This window comes from Ochlerotatus camptorhynchus, unplaced genomic scaffold (assembly GCF_037179485.1).
Source record: "Ochlerotatus camptorhynchus isolate MF236.1 unplaced genomic scaffold, CSIRO-AGI_Acam_v1.1 ptg000067l, whole genome shotgun sequence".
Taxonomy (NCBI): Eukaryota; Metazoa; Arthropoda; class Insecta; order Diptera; family Culicidae; genus Ochlerotatus; species Ochlerotatus camptorhynchus.
This window is the reverse complement of record NW_027040557.1, coordinates 3,017,199-3,039,683: the sequence shown is the minus strand read 5'-3', so window position 1 is coordinate 3,039,683 and position 22,485 is coordinate 3,017,199. Positions and strand designations below refer to the sequence as shown.

General features: G+C 43.9%; 3 protein-coding genes across 4 annotated transcripts in view; 1 reads left to right on the top strand and 2 right to left on the bottom strand.

The window, feature by feature from the left end:
- The window catches only part of Usp1 (ubiquitin specific protease 1), a 473,693-nt gene that overhangs the window by 78,714 nt on the left and 372,494 nt on the right, over window positions 1-22,485 (bottom strand). The gene's annotated exons all lie outside the window — the stretch shown is intronic.
- LOC135697177 (uncharacterized) overlaps window positions 1-22,485 on the bottom strand; it is a 511,087-nt gene that overhangs the window by 210,453 nt on the left and 278,149 nt on the right. The window lies entirely within an intron of this gene.
- The window catches only part of LOC135697190 (membrane-associated progesterone receptor component 1-like), a 37,131-nt gene continuing 25,768 nt past the window's right edge, over window positions 11,123-22,485 (top strand). The window contains exons 1-2 of one of the 2 annotated variants that reach the window (XM_065216822.1): window positions 11,123-11,297; window positions 11,638-12,054. In XM_065216822.1, the coding sequence (XP_065072894.1) occupies window positions 11,730-12,054 (325 nt within the window). In that variant the 5' untranslated portion in view covers window positions 11,123-11,297; window positions 11,638-11,729. Of the gene's footprint in view, window positions 12,055-22,485 lie in introns of both variants that reach the window. The other variant, XM_065216821.1, reaches the window with a different exon arrangement.

The window sequence follows — 22,485 nt, the reverse complement described above, 5'->3', positions numbered from 1 at the left end:
TTGACTACCTTCGTAATACTGACGACGTTTGGCTGGACCGGTGTTATTACGATTTCAACTTCTGCAATTAACCCCTTATCAACGCCCGGATAGGCTCGATAGACTGGACGACGCTTTTGACTGACGTTGACGATGCTGTTTTCCGGTTTTATGGTGCCATTTTCGATATCATCCACGAATATACTCCTATTCGACGACATTGCCTCCGTGTTCACTAAAATCAACCATGGTGGACCACGGAACTTAGGAACCTCCGAAACAGGTTACGGAAAGCAAGGAAACGTCTTTTCAAACAACGGACTGAGGAAAACAGGTGATTACTTCACGACATGGAGGAGCACTACACTAGCCGGTTGAACACAGTTTTCCATGAATATGCATTGCGCATTGAGTCGGAGGCAAAGCGGGATCTATCGTCTTTTTGGACCTAGGTGAAGAAACTTAGGCGGAATGGCGGTATACCACTCGATGTGTCCTATAAAGAAGCTCGTGCTGACTCCGCGGAAGAAGCTTCTGATCTCTTCGCAAAATTCTTCAAAGATGTTTTTTCGACTCCTCCCGCTCATTCTCCGGATGATGGTCGTGACTGGATGAGCAGCATAGCTCATTACAACTTGCATTTGCCGCAGTTGGATCTATCTGTTGAAGAGGTGATGACAGTTCTTTCATCTGTAGATCCCTCTAAAGGCCCTGGTCCAGACTGTTGGCCGTCATCGTTCATTAAGAAATTTTCTGCATCTCTCGCTTCACCTGTGTCGATTATCTTCAATCGTTTGCTAGTTAGTGGTGTTTTCCCTACAATGTGGAAGGTTGCGTCCATCACACCTATTCACAAAGCTGGAAACATCCACAACGTTGAAAATTATCGCGGAATTTCGATTCTAAGCTGCCTCCCAAAAGCTCTGGAGAAGATCGTATATGAGGTCGTATATCAAGCGGTTAAACCAATAATTACCGAACATCAGCACGGCTTCGCGAGGAAACGCTCTACAACAACCAACTTAATGGTGTTTGTCAACTCGCTGATCAACTCCATTGAAAAACGACGACAAGTTGATGCGATCTACGTGGACTTCAGTAAGGCGTTCGATAGGGTTCCACATGTGCTTGCAGTGGACAAAATGAGGTGTATGGGATTACCTAATTGGGTGGCTACAGTCTTACTTAACTGACCGCTCAGCCTATGTGAGCATTAACGGTGTTAATTTGCCTAGTTTCGAGATACCCTCTGGTGTTCCCCAAGGTAGCCATTTGGGACCTTTAATTTTCATCCTGTTCGTGAACGATCTGTGTAGCCGACTGTGTTCTTCGAAACTTATGTTCGCCGATGACTTAAAGATCTTTCGTACAATTAAGTCAAGACTTGACTGTTGCGCACTTCAGAAGGATATTGATTCCCTTTTGCGCTGGTGTACATTGAACGGTATGCAGGTTAATGTCACAAAATGCTGCGCTATATCTTTTAGCCGTTCACGCGAGCCCTTACGACATGACTATAGGATAGGACTCAGTAGTTTGCTCTTCGTTTCTTCAGTTAAGGATTTGGGTTTTATCATCTTTAGAGTTGATTCAGATTCAATGAGCACATCTCCATGATAACTGCTAAAGCATTCGCCACATTAGGTTTCTTGAAACGAAACAAAAACGCATTCCAGAACATCTACGCGTTGAAATCACTATACTGTGCTCACGTCCGCAGTCTTCTAGAGTAGGCTGTTGTTGTGTGGGCACCCTTTCACGCTATTCAAGCTAACAGAATCGAAGCCATTCAGCGAAACTTCGTAAGATACGCTTTACGTGTTCTGCCCTGGAACGATTCGGTACATTTGCCGCCTTACGAAAAACCGGTGCAGGCTGATTGACCTGGACACGTTGGCAGCAAGGAGGAAACTACTTCAGCGACTCTTCGTGTTTGGATTGCTTAACGGTGACGTGGATTGCAACTCTCTTGTGAGCCAAATCTACATCAATGCTCCTCAAAGAGTTCTACGTAGCTACACGCTTCTGTGGCAACCTACCCAGCGGACCAACTATGGATTCAACAAACCGTGGACTTTGTGCTGTCGTGTGTTTAATGAAACATTTGATGCATATGATTTTGACATTAGTAAGTCTACTTACAGACATAGAATTCGACACCTAGCCTAGAAAATATCTGTACAACATTATGTTGAAGATTTAATTAAATAAATAAATACTAACTGGCGAAGAAATCAATTAAAATAATGTGGTTCGCTGTAATAGAATTTTCTTAGAAGCTTGTACCATCAGCCACTAGATGGGCTAGTATTTTTGTGTTGATTTGAACAAAGTTGATTTTGTGTGCAATGATCTTTGACAGTGTGCAAAGAGTGTATCATTTTGTAATTTTGTTTAATGCATTTCAGTTTTAAGTAGAGTGAAAGAGATAGAATTCATATCATTCTAGTACCACGGTTGATGAAAATGCTAGTACAATCCAGTAGTAGCACAAACCAAGTGACAGACGGAGCGGTTCAAAAACTTTGGTGACGAACCTTCTATTGCAATTTTTCAGTGTACCATATGACAACACTACGCTTACCGATGTACTTGGGACCAATAGGCTAGTCAAGTATAGAAATACTCAGAGGCAAGGTTGCAAATACTCATTTCAGCTAAAATAATGTTTTTCGGAATAAAAAAATATTTATTAATTTGGAATATAATAACAAGGTTCCACCATAGAGGTAACTCTAAGACTAGTAGGTACCGAAGAAATGTGCTCAACTTTTTGGCTCCGCTCTGGTACTATCTTCGGTCCCAAGCTAACCGATGCACCCCTCGAAACATAGGAACCCCTCATTTTATCTGTCAAATCGCGAATCGTGATTCAAACGGGGCCTTCCAGTTGAAAAAATCTTTCGACCGGTTTTCGAGAAGAACTTGGCCAAGGTTGTCTAAATTTAACTTCTGGTCTGTCAGAAGTAACCACGCTCGGATAGCAGTGTTAATAGATAATTTTCCATTTGTCAAATTTTAACCAAAAGTTTAAGTAATCCACCAATGGTTCTTGATTCATTAGCATATTATAGATAATAAAATTTAATCGGATCAATATATAAATATTTCCTAACAATAAAATGCTTTAAAATTAAACTTTCTTCGTTTATAATATTGTTGAGTGTACCTCATCTGAAAGAGCTCTGTTCTCTGATCACAACGATAACCACAGGATGGTTAAAACATCAGGGGAAACATGACAGAAGGGTAAAACTCGAAACGTAAACAATGACTTTGAACGTCGATTTCTCTTGAATGACCACACACCCACGAAATCTGACTACACCAGCTCATAGAACAAACATTTCTCAGTCAGATTATTTAGTTAGTTTGAGTGGGTGTGTTGTCATTCGTAAGAAACCGACGATCCAAGTAATTGTTTACGTAACAACTAACTAACCAACTTATTTTACGTGTCGTAACGCCCAACTAACAATTTTCACAATGTAAACGCTTTACTTATTTCATTTATACAGTCTCAAGCTGTATTCAGACGTTATACGATATGAGGAAACCTTTACTCAACCTCTATACAAGCAAATCAGGCGAACTAAGTCAGCTACTTATGGCTGTTGGAACGGTCGGGAGAAGCTCTTATTGCATATCCATTAACGCTTCTATACAGCTGTTATCCTGCTGTTTAGTTGTGTGTGAACTTGAAAGGCGCTTATTCAACCTTTTCCCGGTTATCCAATAATCACTACACAGCTTTCTCTTGAAGCCGGGTTAAATACTGTTTACGCTTTTTTATAAAGGAATTTATTGAGTTTATTTTGCTGTGAATCAAATTAATCGAAATTAGTTACAAATCATCACCAAATTATTTATCCTGCACTGGAACCTGGAATCGAACTCAAGACGACCTCATTGGCAAACCTTGACACTACCAACTGTGCTACGCCAACACTTTGAACTTATGTAAACAAATCAACATTCCCTTCTACAACAAAATCGCTGAGTAGAGGCTTTATAATAGTGCACATGAATCACTTTTCTCGACTAGTTATAAAAGAGCAGATTAAAAGCTGTAAAACTGCACACGTCTAAAAATAAACCTAGTTGACTGTGAAAATGCTTCCGAAGTTGCTCTAACACAGTTTATAAGCTGAGTACAGGTTGTTTAGTTGTTGAAAAAGCACTTTTGATGTTTATGTTATTCAGCAAGAGTGGTTGGTTGTGTAGAAGCCATCAAATGAGTAATATATTCACTTTGTTAGCTTTGTTTTGCAGCTACAAGTGGAAAGTTGATTAGTGTGTGTATAGAAGTGACATTAGCGTTTATTGGCTGATGTTATTCAGTGCGACTGACAAATTGAATAATGGTTGTGAGAAAGTTGAGTTAACGCTCTCCAAAACTATTTTGCTAGCTTTTGCTTGTAGCTGTATCTGCAGCTTCTTTTCAGCTACTTTACAGCACAACGCTGGAAAAGTTGGCTTCCAAAGCTGAAAATGTTAGTTGGGCGTCCTCCGACAATCTATCTAAAGCTGGGTTTAGACAGGGCAAGTAAATTGATCAACTCAGTTGAATTCAACTGACTTGAACGCGAATTGAACGTGTATACCACGCCATTCAACTGGCTTGATCAACTCACTTGATTGAAAAAAGTTGAAACAGGCTCAACTTTTCAAGCCAATTGAATTCAACTGAGTTGATCATTTGACTTGCCTAGTCTAAACCCAGCTTAATGCAGCTCAAAGTAGAAATCTATATCTTCTCCAGATCGGCCACGGTTAGTATACCTTCCACGAAAAACCCCGCCATCTGTTGGTGAAACCTGATGACACTCAACGGTTACTTATTTTTTTTGGGAAAATGAATGATAGCGCACTAGACAGTCAGTTAAAAACTATCAGTAATTTGAATTGCAAACATTTTATTTCCAGCAGGTTACTGAAAAATTAGCTTTTTAAAACATTATTCGATAAGCGTAATTGAAATACTTACATATTAACATGATTTCATTCACTTTTCATTAAAATTAAAAAAGATTAAAACATGAAATAATTAAATTTAATACTCAACGAAAATTAACGAATCGGCAGATCATACAACAACACTACACAGCAAAAAAATTTAATATCGATCAATGTAATTCAAGCTGATGTATGAAATAATGATGTAATAGAAAAAAGCAGATACATTATTACATCAATAGATGTAATTTTGTTCGCAAAATCGATGAACATCGTAAAACGTTATATTACACAACCGATGGATTGTAATATTCAACAACTTTTTTTCTGTGTAGCAATCGCTCACTACGATAAAAATAATCTAACAGCCAAAACAATTAAAAATACCTTGTTTTTGGCACACTGTGCGGAGTGACTAACACCTTGAAAAATGCTTAAGAATACTTTTGAGAGATTTAAAAATAGTTAATGTATGTTTGAGCTAAAGTTTAGAGTGGGATTCCTCTAGGTAAATTGCTAAATTATTGAAAATAAAGATGATTTGTCATCTTGTTATCACTTTGAAACCCATCTAGCACCATTTTAGAGCATAGTGCGTTCTGAGTAAATTAAGTTCCGTTGCGTTTTCCGTCAATGATCATGATCTATACTACTAAGTAGTTCTCCATTGACTCCAACATGATAAAAGCTTTCCTAGATAAATTCACTTTCATCTTTCATCTTAGTGGAAATCACACATATTCACCATTTTCCGAAAAATACAGGTAACCTCTCCCTGTGAGAACAAACTTTGAATAATTGTTAGAGTAAATCGGTAACGCAGTGTGCTGATCACCTCCTTGGAGACCGAACGTCACCCCTAGCAACCTAAGTTTTCTTAAATAAACAACGGTGAAAAACTTTTCATTCCTGTTCAAGACTCCACTCAAGCTAGTCGTTAAATAAAATCCATTCTACTTTTAAATTTTGCTGTTCCGGTTCTTTCTAACCATCAAGAGGTTATGGGCGACTCACGCAAGGATTTGGTCCACGGGATCCCGCAGTTCTCGGGCACCGGTTTCGACAATTGGCAATTTCGAGTGGAGAAGTATCTGAAGTCCGTGAAGCTGTTGGATATCATCAAGAAGGATCCTCCGATGGAAGCGGCCGAGCTCACGAAGTTCCAGGAAGATGACGGTAAGGCGGCGTTCCTGCTGACGTCATTTGTTCATGACGATTTGCTGCATTTGGTGCGGGACAAGGAGACGTCCAAGGAGATGTGGATGAGCCTTGAATCCGCCTACGCCAAGAAGTCCGTCTCGTCGCAGACATTCGTCAGGAAGCAACTTGCGAAGCTACGAATGATGGAAGGTTCGTCTGTGAAAGATCACCTGAAAACCTTCGAAGAGCTGATCCGACAACTGAAGCTGGCCGGAGCGAAGCTTGAATAGAACGATATTGTGTCCCAGCTGTTTGCTACCCTTCCCGAGTCGTTCGATCCGTTGGTTACGGCACTGGAAAATCTAGGTGAGGAAAACCTAAAACTGGATGTTGTTCGCGAGCGCCTTCTTGCCGAGGAGCTCAAGAAAACCGACCGGGCAGCGGATTCCTGCCAAGAGAAACCTGCAGCATTCCAAGGATCGAAGCAGAAGCCTGGTAAGTTCACCGGAAAGTGTAACCGTTGCCAGAAGAAGGGGCACAAGGCCAAGGACTGTCGTGTGAAGTTGAAGACAGATGGGCGCGCTGAAGCTAACGCTGCTGCTGGAGGTAAGGCGGTGGCTTTTATGACCGGGAGATGCTCCCAAACAAAGGACGAGGGAGCAGTTTCCTTTAAGCTGGATTCCGGAGCCTCGGACCACCTTGTGAATGTGAAGCACTGTTTCGCCGACCTCACGAAGCTGAAGCACCCTGTCGTCATAAACGTGGCGAAGGATGATCAATCCCTGATTTCCCGGCACAGTGGCACGATCAACGGCGTCAACAAGGAAGGTAACTATATCAGCTTGAAGAACGTCCTCTTCGTACCAGATCTTCGAGCGAACTTGCTATCTGTGAAGAAGATGGCAAAAGCGGATCTTGATGTCACATTCACGAAAAAGGAAGCGATCATGAAGCAAGGTCGTGACCTGATTGCGAGATGTCCCATGCGGGGCGATTTTTACGAGCTCGATCTCCGTGTCGATACGGTGGCGGCCAACATGTGTGGAGCTGTGACTGGTAACCTGTGGCATCGTCGACTGGCTCATTTGGGGAGCAAGAGTTTGCAGACACTCGCGAAGCATGGCATGGTAACAGGTATTCCCGAGAAACCAGATAAATTGGATTTTTGTTATGTTTGTGTTCTCGGAAAGCAGTGCCGAGAACCATTCACGGGTACTAGAGTCCGTGCTACAAGACCTCTAGAACGAGTGCACTCCGATGTGTGCGGTCCAATTACACCAGCGGCTTGGGATGATTCTCGGTACTTCGTCACCTTTATTGATGATTACACGCACTTTGCAGTAGTATATCCCATCAAGAAGAAGTCCGAGGTGTTCCAGAAGTTTCGAGAGTACGAGGCCATGGCGAGTGCCGCTCTGGGACATTCGATTTCGAAGCTGACTGTCGACCAAGGGCGCGAGTATTGCTCCAATGACCAGCGTGATTGGTACGTTTCCAAGGGGATCCAAGTCGAGCCAACCGCAGCGTACACACCACAGCAGAATGGAGTGTCCGAACGGTTCAATCGGACAATCGTCGAAAAGGTGCGTGCGATGCTGATTGAAGCCCAAACTCCGAAGAATCTGTGGAATGAAGCGGTTCTAGCGGCGGTATACCTGACAAACAGAAGTCCAACCACCGCGGTATCTGATTGGAAGACTCCTGCGGAAATGTGGACTGGTCACAAGCCGGACGTTAGTAAACTACGTGTGTTCGGCTGTAAAGCATTTGCTTGGGTGTCCACGGCACAGAGGAAGAAACTGGATCCGAAAAGCAAGCCTGCTGTGATGATCGGCTATGCGCCGAACGCCTACCGCCTGTGGAACAAAGAGAAGAAGCAGTTATTCCTAGCCAGAGATGTCAAGTTCGATGAAAACAGTTTTCCGTTTGCCACCCAGATCCGTGACGAAACTCCTTTGGTTTTTGCTCCGTACGAGTTCGAGGATCAAGATGAGGAAGACGTGCAAACCCCTGAACAGTCCGTTCAACCCGATGAGCCGCTGGTGGCTCAACATGACGACATCCTGACTGATGATGAAGAAGGCGAGGTTGAAGACGACGGTGTTGAAGAAACCGGAGCGCTCCCTTCGCAACTAGCCCGTGGTTCAAACCTCGAAATGGAAACCCCGAGGCGCAGCGAACGGGAGCGCAGACTCCCCGGTAAGTTGAAAGAATTTCTGGTTGGAAAATTTTCCCTGCCGCGCAATCCCATTCTGCAGATGTTCCCCATAACGTTTCCGATGTACTATTTGACGGTTCCATTGGACGAGATGAGGCCGAGCGTTCAATCTTCGATGTCCCGGAGGCGTACAAGGAGATCGCTGGACGAGCCGACGAAGCTCTTTGGCAGCAAGCGGTCCGTGAGGAACTGCAGTCGCTAGCGGACAACCATGCTTGGCGATTGGTGAGATGCCCTGCTGGTGTGGTTCCGCTCAAATCGAAATGGGTCTTCCGAATCAAGCCGGACGAGCATGGCGAACCGATCCGTTACAAGGCGCGCTTGGTGGCGAAGGGATTCCAACAGAAGCCCGGAGTCGACTACAACGAAACATATTCCCCCGTAGCAAAGTTAGCCACGATACGAACCGTTCTTGCTGTAGCAACCCACCGAAGGATGCACGTTCACCAACTCGATGTGAAGACCGCATTCCTCTACGGTGAGCTTGAAGAAGACGTCTACATGGCCATACCCGAAGGAGTTGCAGCACCGCCGAACTTCGTTTGCAAGCTGGATCGATCGCTGTACGGACTCAAGCAAAGCCCCCGCTGTTGGAACAACAAGCTAAACGACCTTCTACTGGATTTCGGCTTTACCCGTTCCCGGCATGATTACTGTCTATATACCAGGATCGACGATCGAGGGGGGGTATACATAATCATCTACGTGGACGATTTGCTCATTGCTGGCGATCGACTGGACCTGGTGAAGGAGATCAAGCGTGCTCTTTCCAAGAAGCTCCAGATGACGGATTGCGGCGTGGTTAATCATTTCCTTGGAATGAAGATCCGATACGACCGCGCCACCGGATGCATGTACCTGGCGCAAGAAGCTGCTGTGGACCGTGTGCTGACGAAGTTCGGCATGCAAGACTGTAACCATGTCAAAACCCCAATGGAGAAAGGCTGTTTCCTGCCACCACAAGCTGCGAATCCTGTGTTGCATCCATACCGTCAATTGCTGGGCAGCCTGATGTATACGATGCTGTGTGTTCGACCGGACATATGCTACGCTGTTGGATACCTAGGGCGCTTCCAAGTTCAACCTGATGAGGCCCACTGGCAAGCCCTGAAGAGAGTGGTCCGTTACGTGAAGGGAACGAAGAACTTGAAGCTCCAGTACAAGCAAAACGACGACGCCGAGGCACTTGTCGGGTACGCAGACGCTGACTGGGCATCGGATGCTGAGGATAGGAAATCCGTTAGTGGCTTCGTCTTTAAGGTCTTTGGGAACACCGTGTCTTGGGCAAGCCGCAAGCAACAAACCGTTGCACTGTCGTCGTGTGAAGCCGAGTATGCAGCTTTAAGTGCCGCGGCCTCCGAAGGGCTGTGGCTGCACGGAATCCTTGAAGACCTGAAGCAAGTTCGACCGGACACGGCATTCAAGGTGTACGAAGACAACCGTGGGTGCATTGCAATGGCCACAAACACCGAAAGCAAGCGTGTCAAGCACATCGATGTAAAGCACCATTTTTTTTGCGCGACCATGTGGCACAAGGAAGACTTCAAATCGAAACAATTGATACAGCAAACCAAATAGCGGACACGTTCACCAAGCCCCTGGAACCTGGACGTTTCCGCGAACTGAGGACCCTCCTAGGACTGACCGATTCAGGGGGGGTGTTGGAGTAAATCGGTAACGCAGTGTGCTGATCACCTCCTTGGAGACCGAACGTCACCCCTAGCAACCTAAGTTTTCTTAAATAAACAACGGTGAAAAACTTTTCATTCCTGTTCAACACTCCACTCAAGCTAGTCGTTAAATAAAATCCATTCTACTTTTAAACTTTGCTGTTCCGGTTCTTTCTAACCATCAAGAATAATTTTCCGTGAAAATATCACTGATGCATAACGAAATAGTAACAGTTTGTTTGCAAAAACGTTTTCTTCTTCTTCTTCTTCGCATTTCAAGCTTATTGCATATAGGCTTCCCGCATAAACAATAACCATAAGATGCGCCTAACCACCAATTCGGGATATCATCCCAATTTTATGTGGTATGGTCGCACCATCTAAGATATCGTCAGTATAAGGTACACGTTTATGCATATCGCATATTAGCTTATTGCGTGCTCTCAACTTAGTGTTCTAGATGCACTTCCACAGTTATTAATTGAGAGCTTTCGATGCCTGTACCATTTTTGCATTGGTATAATTGTGTGGCAAAGTCCAATCATACTTCTATGCCCAGGGAAGTCGAGAAATTTTCCAACCCGAAAAATTCCTAGACGGGACCGGGAATCGAACCCAGCCACCTCCAGCATGGTCTAGCTTTGTAGCTGCGCCTTTACCGACTGAGCTAAGGGAGGCCCCTAAGGGAGGCAAAAACGTTTTACTATACGCGAAACAAGCAAAAGCTTCCACGGAAAAGCATTAGTGTTTCTTTATGGACCAATTTTTCAACTAGGAGTTCTCACTTCGAAATGTAGGTGGATAAACCTGGCAAAAGTTTCACTGCAAAACGTCAATAAATCGCAGTAACTTTTTTTAATAACGACATCCGTTCGAAAACCAACCATTTAATAACATTTTGTCGTATCCGCCCATCTCTTTCTCTGAGCATTAATAATTAATATTATGATAATTATAATACTAAATATTAATTAATTAATAATTATTATTATTATTCTCCAGATTTTTCTACAAGCGGTGAACGGGCACGTTGACAAACTGAGCGCCCCTCGAACAAAAAAAAATAACGTTACGAACGTAACGTATCAACATGACGTTTTATATGCCAAAACCCGAACCCTCCGTGCACCCACCCCCTCGACACCCATATATATATCAGCAGTCGACCGTTGATACGACGAACAGGAAAACCGATCCGCGACGAGCTTCTCCGTTTTGTTCATCGCTGTTGGGTCGCAGTCAAGTCAGTCGCATTTCCAAGACGTCAAACGACGAGTCGAAAGGTCGCTCGCATACAAAACTACTATTCGCGGAACAACGACGGGAAAAGTGAGGTGAAAAATTCAATTTTATTCGTGTCATTCTGATTAACTCGCGAGGGTGCAAGGTTTTGGACATCGCTTCTACAACGTTCCGAAGAAGTTAACGTTTTCAGCGCGGTTGGTTGTGCGTACGTGTGTAAAAATTCGGTTCCAGATGGTGAAGAAATTCCTATCAGATTCCGATTCCTGCTGCTGGTGCCTGTGAGATAGGTAGATAGAGCGAGAAAGCGTGTGCATGTTTTTCTGGTGGTGTAAAAATACGCTTAGTCCCCCTCTGTGTGTGCATCATCTTTTAAATCCGTACCTCGTCCCTTCCCCTGCATAATAATAATAGAGTGTTCTCTCGGAAAAGTGTACCAGAGTGAATCGAAAAAGGAAAAGACCATCATCGGGGCGATATAATTGCATCCAAATACCGAACTTTGTGCACTGCCAGAGATCAGTATGGCCGACGAAAAAATGATTCCGGAAGTCCCGGCAGCCGACGAACAGATCGGTTTCCTGACTAGCGTCCTCAACGAGATTATCTACAGTCCGCTGAACCTGATCCTGGTCGGGGTCATTACCATTCTGGTGTACAAAATATTCCGCAGCCAGAAGCAACCGGCGGCCGGACCTCCACCGGAACCGGAATTGCCTCGCCTCAGAAGGGACTTTACGGTGGCGGAACTGCTGCAGTACGACGGAAAACAACAGGACGGACGGGTACTTGTTGCCGTCAATGGCAGTGTGTATGATGTAACCAAGGGAAAGCGCTTCTACGGACCCGGTGAGTGTGTACAATATTACTTCTTGTTGTTGGCGTGGTTTTGTTTCACTTTTCTCGAGGTTTTTTTTTTCTTTTTGCTTTTACGTGTAGGGGTTGTTAGCATTTTGCTTCCTCCACATGCACATTGCCGAGGTAGGTGGGTAGGTGTACATTACGTACATGGCCGTGTTCTTTCTGTCTTGGTCAAACTGGGCTGCACTGTCTGCCTGTATGAAGTTTAATTGCTTTTATGGACCTTTCGATTGAGATTTATGTAAGCTACGCTTCATATCGCGCTTAGGCAGTCTTATCCAGGGGTCTTAATGCTGCCTGTAACGGAATTTCTACTTAGTTGACAACCGCTTACGGTACAGATATCGCGCATTTCGACTCATAGTCTATGAGTCATATAGAGTGTTCAAGTTTGACTATTATCGGATTTGTTTTTTGCGAATCCGAACTTTTTATCAGTGCGAATCTCAACCTGAGGACAAATCTTAATACCCGATCAATCTACATTGATCGATACTCTTCATCGACTCTCTCTTTCGTTGATAACTTGGGTGCATTCATTTTTAAGGGCTAATTTTTCTACATAGTCTGCTAAAAGAAAGGATTATTAAGCGTAGAGATTTAAGGCGAGGATTTAAATTTTCAAAAGATATGTATATGATTAGCATCACATTAAAACCACCTACGGGAAGTTGTTTCATTAGTTCACAATCCACCATTTTCTATTTTTGAATTCTCTTGCAAGCAATCACTTCATTGCAATTTTATCAGTTGTCACCTTATAACAAACAACGATAGGTACTATCCGTTACTTGAAAATACACCCAACCGACATTTAGCAAAGGTTTGAAGAATTGAAATTCCGCTAATCATTTCTGACTCGTCCAATCAGCAGTGCGCTTACTCCGAGATAACAGAGACCCGCGCAAATAACGTTTGCGATAACTTTCGCACTCACATCGCCGTCAAGTTCATGGCCTTGAATAGACAAATTAAACTGTGAGTTTTATCTCACTCTGTTCTGTTGTCTACGTTGGTACCTACATGTTGAATTGAGGAGTACGCCAGATTTAGAGTCGTGCAATCATCTGCCAGTTAGCGTATCATTTTCAACCTGTCAGTATTAAAATGGGTAAATAAATACCCGTCGTAAATGTGTCGATCGTGGCGAGATCTTGTATGCTCTCAGTGATCTCAGTTCCGAAAATATTTTCTCGATGCACGCAGTCCCGAAGACACACCCGTGTTCGCAATTCGCGCATCGACAGCCGAGCATTAGTTTGCCTTATTTACTGTTATTGTCATTCTGTCATCTACTACATAGGAATAATAACCATCATCGCCGGCCGTTCGGTGCAATGATGTGCACACTGAGTCAAACAATTATTGTCCATGCGGGAAGTCAAGCACTGCTGACTCAAGTTGTTTCAAAGATGAAGTTGTAGTGTCTTCAGAATTTTTTTTTAAATTGGATTAAAGCACATCTGATATCTACATCGTTGCAGAGCTCATCATTTCCATAAACTTTGTTGACGGCACCAATTTTTAGAAATTGTTCTTTTTAACTGAGATATGATTGAAGCTTTTTAATGCATGTAACACTAGTTTACAAAACAACATAATAAGTGTGAACTTTAGTGGTTGGCCAACGTTTCTAATGCAAAATCCTACGCTGAATTCAATGCCGTGGTCAGAAAAAATTAAAGTAGAGCCATTTTTGAGATATACAAAAATTTTGATTTTTTGAATTTTGGACAAAAGTACGATTATTAAAATGTCAATATCTTTGGAACTAGTGCACCAATTTTAAATCTTTTTTTATGAAAATGAAGCTAAATAAATTTGCTATCGTTCCCTAGAATATTAAGTCTTAATTAAAATTTTAATTTTAAAGTCATTTAAAAATTTACAGCATTTTTTTTATTTTTCCTGCGAATTTTCCATAAAAATCTTGTTTTAATCAACATTTTTAATGGGATAAAAAGATTCAAAAAATCATTCCATAATTTATTCTTGAAGTCCATTAAAAACTGGAGAAAATGAGCCTATAATGGATGAAATCGGTTGGAAATTGTCGAAGTTATGAATTTTTTTTGTAAAATCATGGAAATTGAATGTTCCAAGATTGGCCGTTGTCCCGCTCCTAGGTTCATGCACCACTTCCAGTAAGCCTTTCTGCGGACGTGTACGCATACGGTGCATTTCACTAACACTACCAGCTGTCACGCAAAATTAAATGGGATATTTTCAACAATATAATTTACGCTAGTGTTTGTGAGACCGCTCGGCGAGAACCTAACGCAACCAACTCAATTTGACAGCTTTCTTTCTTTAACATTGCTTAACGATGTATACGACAAAACGTGAATTCAAGTGTAAAAATGATCCTCAAAAGTTTTGTTAAGCGTGTGGCAACTATATATTTACAAAATCGGTCAATTTCACTGCTTCGTTGCAAACTGCATACAGGCTTTATTTTAAAATTGATCCTGGAGACTTTGACGAACCGTGGATTCCAAAAGTATTATGTAGTTCGTGCAAAACGTGCTTGGCTAGGTGGATGTCAGGCGCAAGGTAAATTGATTTTTTGAATAACTTTTTATGTACAGCATGGTAGTGCTTTGTTCTTTCCTGATCGACATTATCTTACTTCATCTATTTTTGATAAGTGTTAATGTCTTACTTACTAACTCACTTATTTGTTATCTGTCAGTCGCTATTTGTCCTTTGACATGCCCACCATATGGCGTCGACCGTTTTGTCATGCAACGGATTGTTATTTCTGCTTGACAAAAGTTAAGCAACAAGGACGTCACAAAACAGTTGAGTATCCACAAGTGGCTTCTATGACAAAACCTGTTCCACATTCAAGTTCGGTCCCGTATCCTGTTTATCCAAAGCGGAAACGAGCGCCCTCTGTTGAATCGACCGTTACAAAAAGTGAGGAGGAATTCAAGGAGGAATGCGAGGAAGACTTCGAGGTGGAATTGGAAAGACACCCAAAACTGTTTACACAATCCGAATTTAATGATTTGGTGCGAGATCTCGACTTATCGAAGGAGAAATCCGAATTGCTGGCATCACGCTTGAAAGAACACAACATGCTGAGCAAGGAGGTCAAAATTTCTTGTCACAGGAATCGTCACAAGAAATTTGACAAATATTATTCTACAAAGGACAAGGCATGTTTTTGCCATGACATAAACGGCTTGTTTGAAGAGTTTGGTGAGCCATATGATCCAGCTGAATGGCGTTTATTCATCGATAGCAGCAAGTTGAGCTTGAAAGTCGTTTTACTGCATCAAGGAAATGAGAAACCTTCTATTCCATTAGCTCATGCCGTTAATATGAAGGAAACGTATGAATCAATGGCTCTTTTGCTCAATTTGATAAATTACAATCAACACAATTGAAAAATTTGTTCCGATCTTAAAGTGGTTGCCATGTTGATTGGATCGCATCTCTCCCTGATTGGCATACCGTACTCGATTACGGGAAGGATGATTTGTTTGTAGACAGCAAGCTTATTTTTCAGGGACAGGGTAGACCTCCTGTTGAGTGGATACAGGGATCTTATCAGGGTGTTACAGTTGGTTTTCGTTTTATCAACGTGCTCCCTGAAAATCAGCTTGCTGTCTAGTGTTAAGCCAAAGTAGACTACCTCTTTCGAGCATTCCACCACTGTGCCGTTCAGGTAGATCTTATTATTCTCCGACGGAACAAGCCTGGGAGATTTAGAGTGTGAAAAGATGATGACCTGGGTCTTTGCCGCGTTGATACGAATCTTCCAGCAGTTGTCCAGGCCTCTCTGAAGTTTGGCTGTCAGAGCTCCGATGACCCTACCCATGTAGACGATGGATGTGCCATCTGCGAACAGAGACCACGATCCACCATCAGGGAGAGCCGGCATATCGGATGTGAACAGGTTGAATAGAATGAGGCCAAGGATGCTTCCTTGTGGAACCCCAGCACCGATGTTGAAAGCATCCGATGTGATGCCATTCAGAGAGACTCGCAACGTCCTGTTCGATAGTTATTTGGAAGACCGTACTGCTGCAATTTGAACACCAGGCCATCATGCCAGACATTGTCGAACGCCTTTTCAACGTCCAACAACGCCATAGCAGATGTTTTCGACACAGACTTGTTCCGTCTGAGAATGTTTGTTACTCGAGTCAGCTGCTGGACGGTCGAACGACCTTTTCGAAAACCAAACTGTTCCTCGAGTAACAAGTTGTTTTCTTCGGCACATGTTACGAGAAGGTGATGGACTGCTCTTTCGAACAGTTTTGATAACCCTGAGAGAAGGCTGATTGGTCGATAACTTGAAGGAGAGGACGCATCCTTCCCAGGTTTCCGGATGGGTATGACTTTAGCTGACTTCCATCACTCAGGGTAGTAGCCAACTCGGAGGCACAGATTAAAAATCAGTGCCAGATGGTTGTAGAATCTGGAACTCAAGTGTTTGAGTTCCAGATTCAGGATTTTGTCGAAACCTGGGGCCTTCATGTTTTTAGATGATTTGATATAGGCCTCATAGCCTAGTCAGTAAAGGCACGGTATTACCAAGCCGGAGGCGGCGGGTTCGATTCCCGGTCCGGTCGAGGGAATCTTTCGGGTTGGAAATTTTCTCGACTTCCCTGGGCATAGAGTATCATTGTGCTTGCCACACAATATACAAATTCATGCATTGGTATTGGCATCGAAAGCTCTCAATTAATAACTGTGGAAGTGCATTTAGAACACTAAGTTGCGAGCACGCAATAAGTTAATATGCGCTAAGCAATAAGCTTGAAATGCGAATAAGAAGAAGAAAATATAGGCCAACAGCTCGTCAGCCGTAATCTCGGATTCCACGGGAAAATGATTAGGAATCTGATGGAGGTTGGTTGCGTTTACAGCAACCTCAGCTTCGTGAGGGCTGACGATGTTTTGTCCAAGATTATGGGAGCTGCCGAAGTGTTGACCTATCGCGGCAGCGTTCTCTTCAGGAGTTATCAGATGAGCCACTGGGTCGCCGGTGCTATCCAGTGGGGTCAGTGGCTTATTTTTAAGGATTTTGGTTAGTTTCCAAAAGGGTTTTGCACAATCTGGGTGAGAGCGGATCCTGTTAGTAAAGTTCTGATTTCTGAGGTCCACCATCTTAGCTTGAATGTCAGGCGATTACAATGGGTCTTCAAGACAGGCAAGCCAGAACGCTGGTGGAATGGAGTTACGGAGTCTAATGAGATTTTTGGTAATTCTATCAAGGTTCAGAGTATTGCTCACCTGTCTGGATACTGGCACGTGTTGTTCCCTGGCCCGGGGTATCGCCTCCTTGATGGAACGCAGACACCGGTCAACGTCTTTGGGCATCTCCGGAAGGACACCGTAATAGACAGTGGAGTCGACACAGTGTTGGAACTGATCCCAGCTGACGCGATGGTAATTGCGTCGGGAAGCTTGGAATCGGTTGACGAATGAGCCCGCATCGGCCACCAGCGGATAGTGGTCCGAACTCAGCTCCTGAAGGGTCACAGGTTGCGAGATGTTGTCTCCCATGTTGCTGACGAAGATGTCGATGGTGGAGTGTACGCCAGACCGGCTCTTGCAGGTCTTCGTTCAGGATTATGCCGTTTTGGTTGCGTCGACTGTTGCCCTAAGCCTGGTGTTTGGCGTTCAGGTCGCCAGCGATGATGTACTTCTCACGGCGTCGAGTTAGTCTGATGATGTCTCTCCGCAGGTCTGCTGCCGACCCGTCCCTGATGGTGACTTGTTTGGGACAGTAGGCCGCAACGATGGTAATAGGGCCGACAGAAGTGGAGACTTCCACACCCACCACTTCGCCCATTTTCAGCTGGAAACTCGGTTGCAGTCGACAGCCAATATTTCTCCTTAATGCGATAGCCACTCCTCCTCCGCAGGAGCTGGTCCGGTCTAGCCTTACGAACCGAAAATCGGGGAGGTGAACATTTATCTCCGGCTTCAGGTGTGTTTCGGTGATGCCAATGCTATGTTCATTGAGGAAATCAACGAACTCAATGATTTTGCTCTTGAGCGAGCAAGCGTTCCAGTTGACTATTTTGATGGCTTCACGGTCCATACTTTTGCACGAGGGACATAACTGCACGAAGCTAGTCAGGGTAGTGTATTGGTGGTGCGCAAGATTATGATCACCTCAGTTCGTAGAGGATCACTAGTTCGTCGCTTGTGAGTGAAGAATTGTCTTCTGACTCACCTGAAACAGCACGGGCGTACGATAATCCTGGGGCAGTAGAGCCATGGCTCGGCTGGGCCGCAGCGGTAGTGAGGCGATGCTGAACTGAATGGTGGCTGGGACCCGCTTGATCTGAAGTTGAATTCGCAACGGGGGGGGGGGAGGGGGGCGCTGGTGTAGTGGAAGCGGTGCTAGGTTCGGGACCATACGACGAGCCTGAAGTACTGGAAACGTGTCCATGTTGACAATAGGAGCACGATTATTGCGGTGTCGACCAGGTTGATTCCTCGTGGAAGCCTGCTGTCGGATCTGGATGAAAGCCGCTCGCTTGGGACATCTCCTATCACTACCCAGATGGTTGGAATCATATTCTTCTTCCTTCTTGCAGGCGGTAGTATTGTGAGCCCCTGCACATTTGCCACAACGAGCCTGAAAATTCTTCGTACCGTGCCCAAATGCCAGACAATTAGTGCACTGTGTCACGTCACGGTGCCGAGGGCGATACTGCTCCCACTGAATCACGATGTTGAACAGAGCACGAATCTGCCGCAGAGCAGCCACACTGGTGGAGTCCTTATCGAAGTGCACCAGGTACAACTGGTTTCATCACGTCTCGCAATGGGAAAAATGATGAAGGAGCTCCAATTCCGCTTTAATCTCCGCAACAGGGAGATTTGAAAGATCACAGATCACCGTTTTAAGTGGTTTGCTTCCAGGGACGTCGTGAGTGTAGAACTCAAACCGGTTCAGCTGAAGAAAAGTGACAACAGCGTTGTAGTCCGCCAGCGTCGAGCACAAGATTTTGATCCCCGTGCTGCACAGCTTGAACAGCGGATGGATTTGAGCAACGCGAGCTCCTTCGTCGAGGTGAACAGTGGGGGCACTTTTTCCCGTTTCTCAACAGGATCTCAACTGGAAGCAACCTTTCCGTGTGGTTGCTGGCACCAGCTTTCTTTCGAGGCCTTTTCGGGGTATTTTGAACGGATGCGGTTGCATCCAAACTTTGGCGAACCATCACCTTTTGATTTTTCAACGGGTGAGTGGAGGCATTCGATTGTTGCCGGCGATTTAGCGACTGCCACAAGAGCAAGCAGAGAATGACCTATCCACCTGCACTGTAATGTCCATTTAGAAGTCATTAGACCCACTTGACCAGACTTCAGCATCAACCACTCCAAGTTCCGTTTGTTTCAAATTCATATCAAATTTCATACTTTACCCATTGAGTGTTGATTAATCACAATCAGCGTATCCAAACACATGAAGCAACCAACGATACAGACAAAACGGTTGCTACGACTACCATGACAAGCTCGCTCTGTAACATAGCTCGATCGGAGTGGTAGAAATTGTGACCGAGTGCGGACTTGAGGTTATTAGACTATTAAATAATCTAGGTCCCTTATGGATTATATATAAAAAATCCAATTTTGGCCAATGTCAACCGAAAATAAATAAAACTACTTACTCTAGCTCCGTTCATTTCTTTATGTCTTCGGAGTATGGAAGCTGGAGCGCAGGTGGACGTTGTATATACAGATCTTAAGGCTGCATTCCATACTGCCAGCTAAACTTGAAAAACTCGGTGGATCCTCGGGTTTAACTCGTTGGTTCAAGTCCTATCTGACCAATCGGGAACTTTGTGTTAGAATCGGATCAGAGCAATCGGACTATTTTACAAACAGCTCCGGTGTTCCTCAAGGTAGCAACTTGGGACCATTGCTATTCTCGATTTTTGTGAATGAGGCCGGACTGATCCTCCCAACTGGTTGCCGATCGTTCTACGCGGATGATGTGAAGATCTATGTGAGTGTTCGTAGCTTCGCCGATTGCTTGCGGCTTCAGCACCTAATCGATACTTTCGAAGAGTGGTGCTCAAGAAACTATCTCACGTTGAATGTACAAAAATGTAATATTATCTCATTTCATCGCAAGCTGAAACCAGTGGCATTCAACTATACGATAAATCACCAACTTCTGCAACGTGTGGACAATGTTCGTGACCTAGGAATCACGCTGGACTGCGCCTTAACATTCAAGCTTCATTACTCGGGCATCGTTACGAAAGCTAATTCGGCAATTCGGCTAAAAGCTCTATACTGCTCTCTAGTGCGATCGATCTTGGAATTCAGCTCGGTAGTATGGTGCCCGTATCAAGCAGTTTGGATAGCGAGGATTGAATCTGTTCAAAGGAAATTTGTTCGGTATGCCTTTCGTCACCTTCCTTGGAATGACCCTGTGAACCTTCCGCCGTACAAAGATCGTTGTCAACTCCTGGGTCTTGAAACACTCGAACATAGGCGGACGATTAGTCAGGCCGTGTTCGCAGCGAAAGTACTTATTGGTGATATCGACTCTCCAGTAATCTTGGCTGAATTCGAAATCTACGCACCCGAACGAGTTCTTCGGTCGAGGAGTTTCCTGCATCTTGGACCTCGTGCTGCAAACTACAGCTTTCATGACCCAATACGGTTCATGTCTGGGCGTTTCAACGAGTTTTACGAGTTTTTCGACAACTCTATGCCATAGGAGGATAACTTTTTTTATGCTATAGACTTGATTAATGTTCGTTGAAATTGTATTGTATTGTTGTGATTCATGTATTTCGAAAAGATATCGGGTTTTTACGCCTTTTCTAGGCTTTTCCCCATCAGGCTTCATTTAGACACGTTAAGTCCGATGAAGAAAAACAAATTAAATAAATAAATGACTTACAGTGCAATGAATGAGCGTTAGTTTCGGGATCATTTTAGTGTTAGAGTTATCTTTGTTTTGATCCGTAATCAGCCCTGCCGGCCCCCAACATTAGTTGCAGGCAGTGGTTGTTAGATCATGCGACACTGTAACAACTACTGTGTTAGATGTATGATTCATCAAGTTTATACAACTCAATGTTTCAATTGAGGCAAACTATTTTTCTTATAATTACAAAAGCAAACATAAAACTACAATTATATGCAAATGCAAAATAAGACTTGACAAATCATCGTCAATCCCCTTGTACTCTGGCAGGGCCTGACGATGTGAATCTGATTTTGATCAGTGAACGGGCACCATATGGTACATTATCTCACTATGAACCTGCCATTTCTAGCCTATCTGAGCTATTTAATAAATGGAAATCATAACATGGGTTACGTTCCTCCTAAGCGAGCCCTCCGCATCCTATCTCTGTCTTATCTCAAATACCAAATACCAATGGAAATGATGTACAATTAAATAAACCCATACCCCACTCACTTGGCCAGGCTTCAGAATCGTCCAGTGGGCAGTGCGCTCTACACTCCAAGTTCCCTTCCTTTCAAATTCACCCCTTTGTGGATCTGCAGTAGAGCTATCACATTCTAACTCCCGGACTAAAGCTGCTTTCGAGTGTCACTTCAAAGAGTATTACTAGCACAGCTTCCATAATATCACTGCCGGCCAGTGGGCGTTCGATCACACACAAGTAATCAAGAGCCGAAAATCTGCGTGACGTGACTCGTGAAATGAGTCATAATCCACTTAGTAACCGTGCCAGTGATTAGCCACAGGACTCGGAACTAGAATGTCACCATCGAAGGCATGTGAATTCAACCTGTAGATGAAGTCACCGAAACGCCACTGTGGAACCAATGTTATGCACTTAATTAAAACCATAAAAATGCTTTCAGGAACGGGAAATTTATTGGGTACTTTAAATTTGAGTCAAACTTTAATGCGCATGATTTGAAAATTACTGCTGTACGGACAATTGTCTGGCCCAGTGTAGCAGAGACACCATGAACGACGTAATTTGACTGCCGTCTAATCACGGTCTCTCGCAATTCCAGTTTTACTACGAACATATTCATAGGTACTACCTAAGCGTGACAGAAACGTTGGTAAAAATGATTTTACTTCCTTCCCATTAGTCGACGGCCGGCCCAGAGCCAGGCCAATATAAACACACTCTATTGCGTCATTCAATCGTCCGTTGTATAATTTGGTATCCAACACATTACGCGTATGATTATCTTTCAAGTAAACAAAACCACATCAAACTGCTACTACTGTTGTTGGTTGTGTCGTGCTAATGAAGCGAACTGATGGTGGCATGGTGTTGTTAGATTTGGCTGCTGCTGCTGGATAATAACAAGTGTATGTGATTCATCTGGGAGTCCCATTCCAGCACGTGCGTTTAGACACTTGGTTGCTCTTTCGTCGCTAAAATTAGCATCTATTGATTAGTCCTTCCTACCTACTGGAACCCTAACCCGCATCTG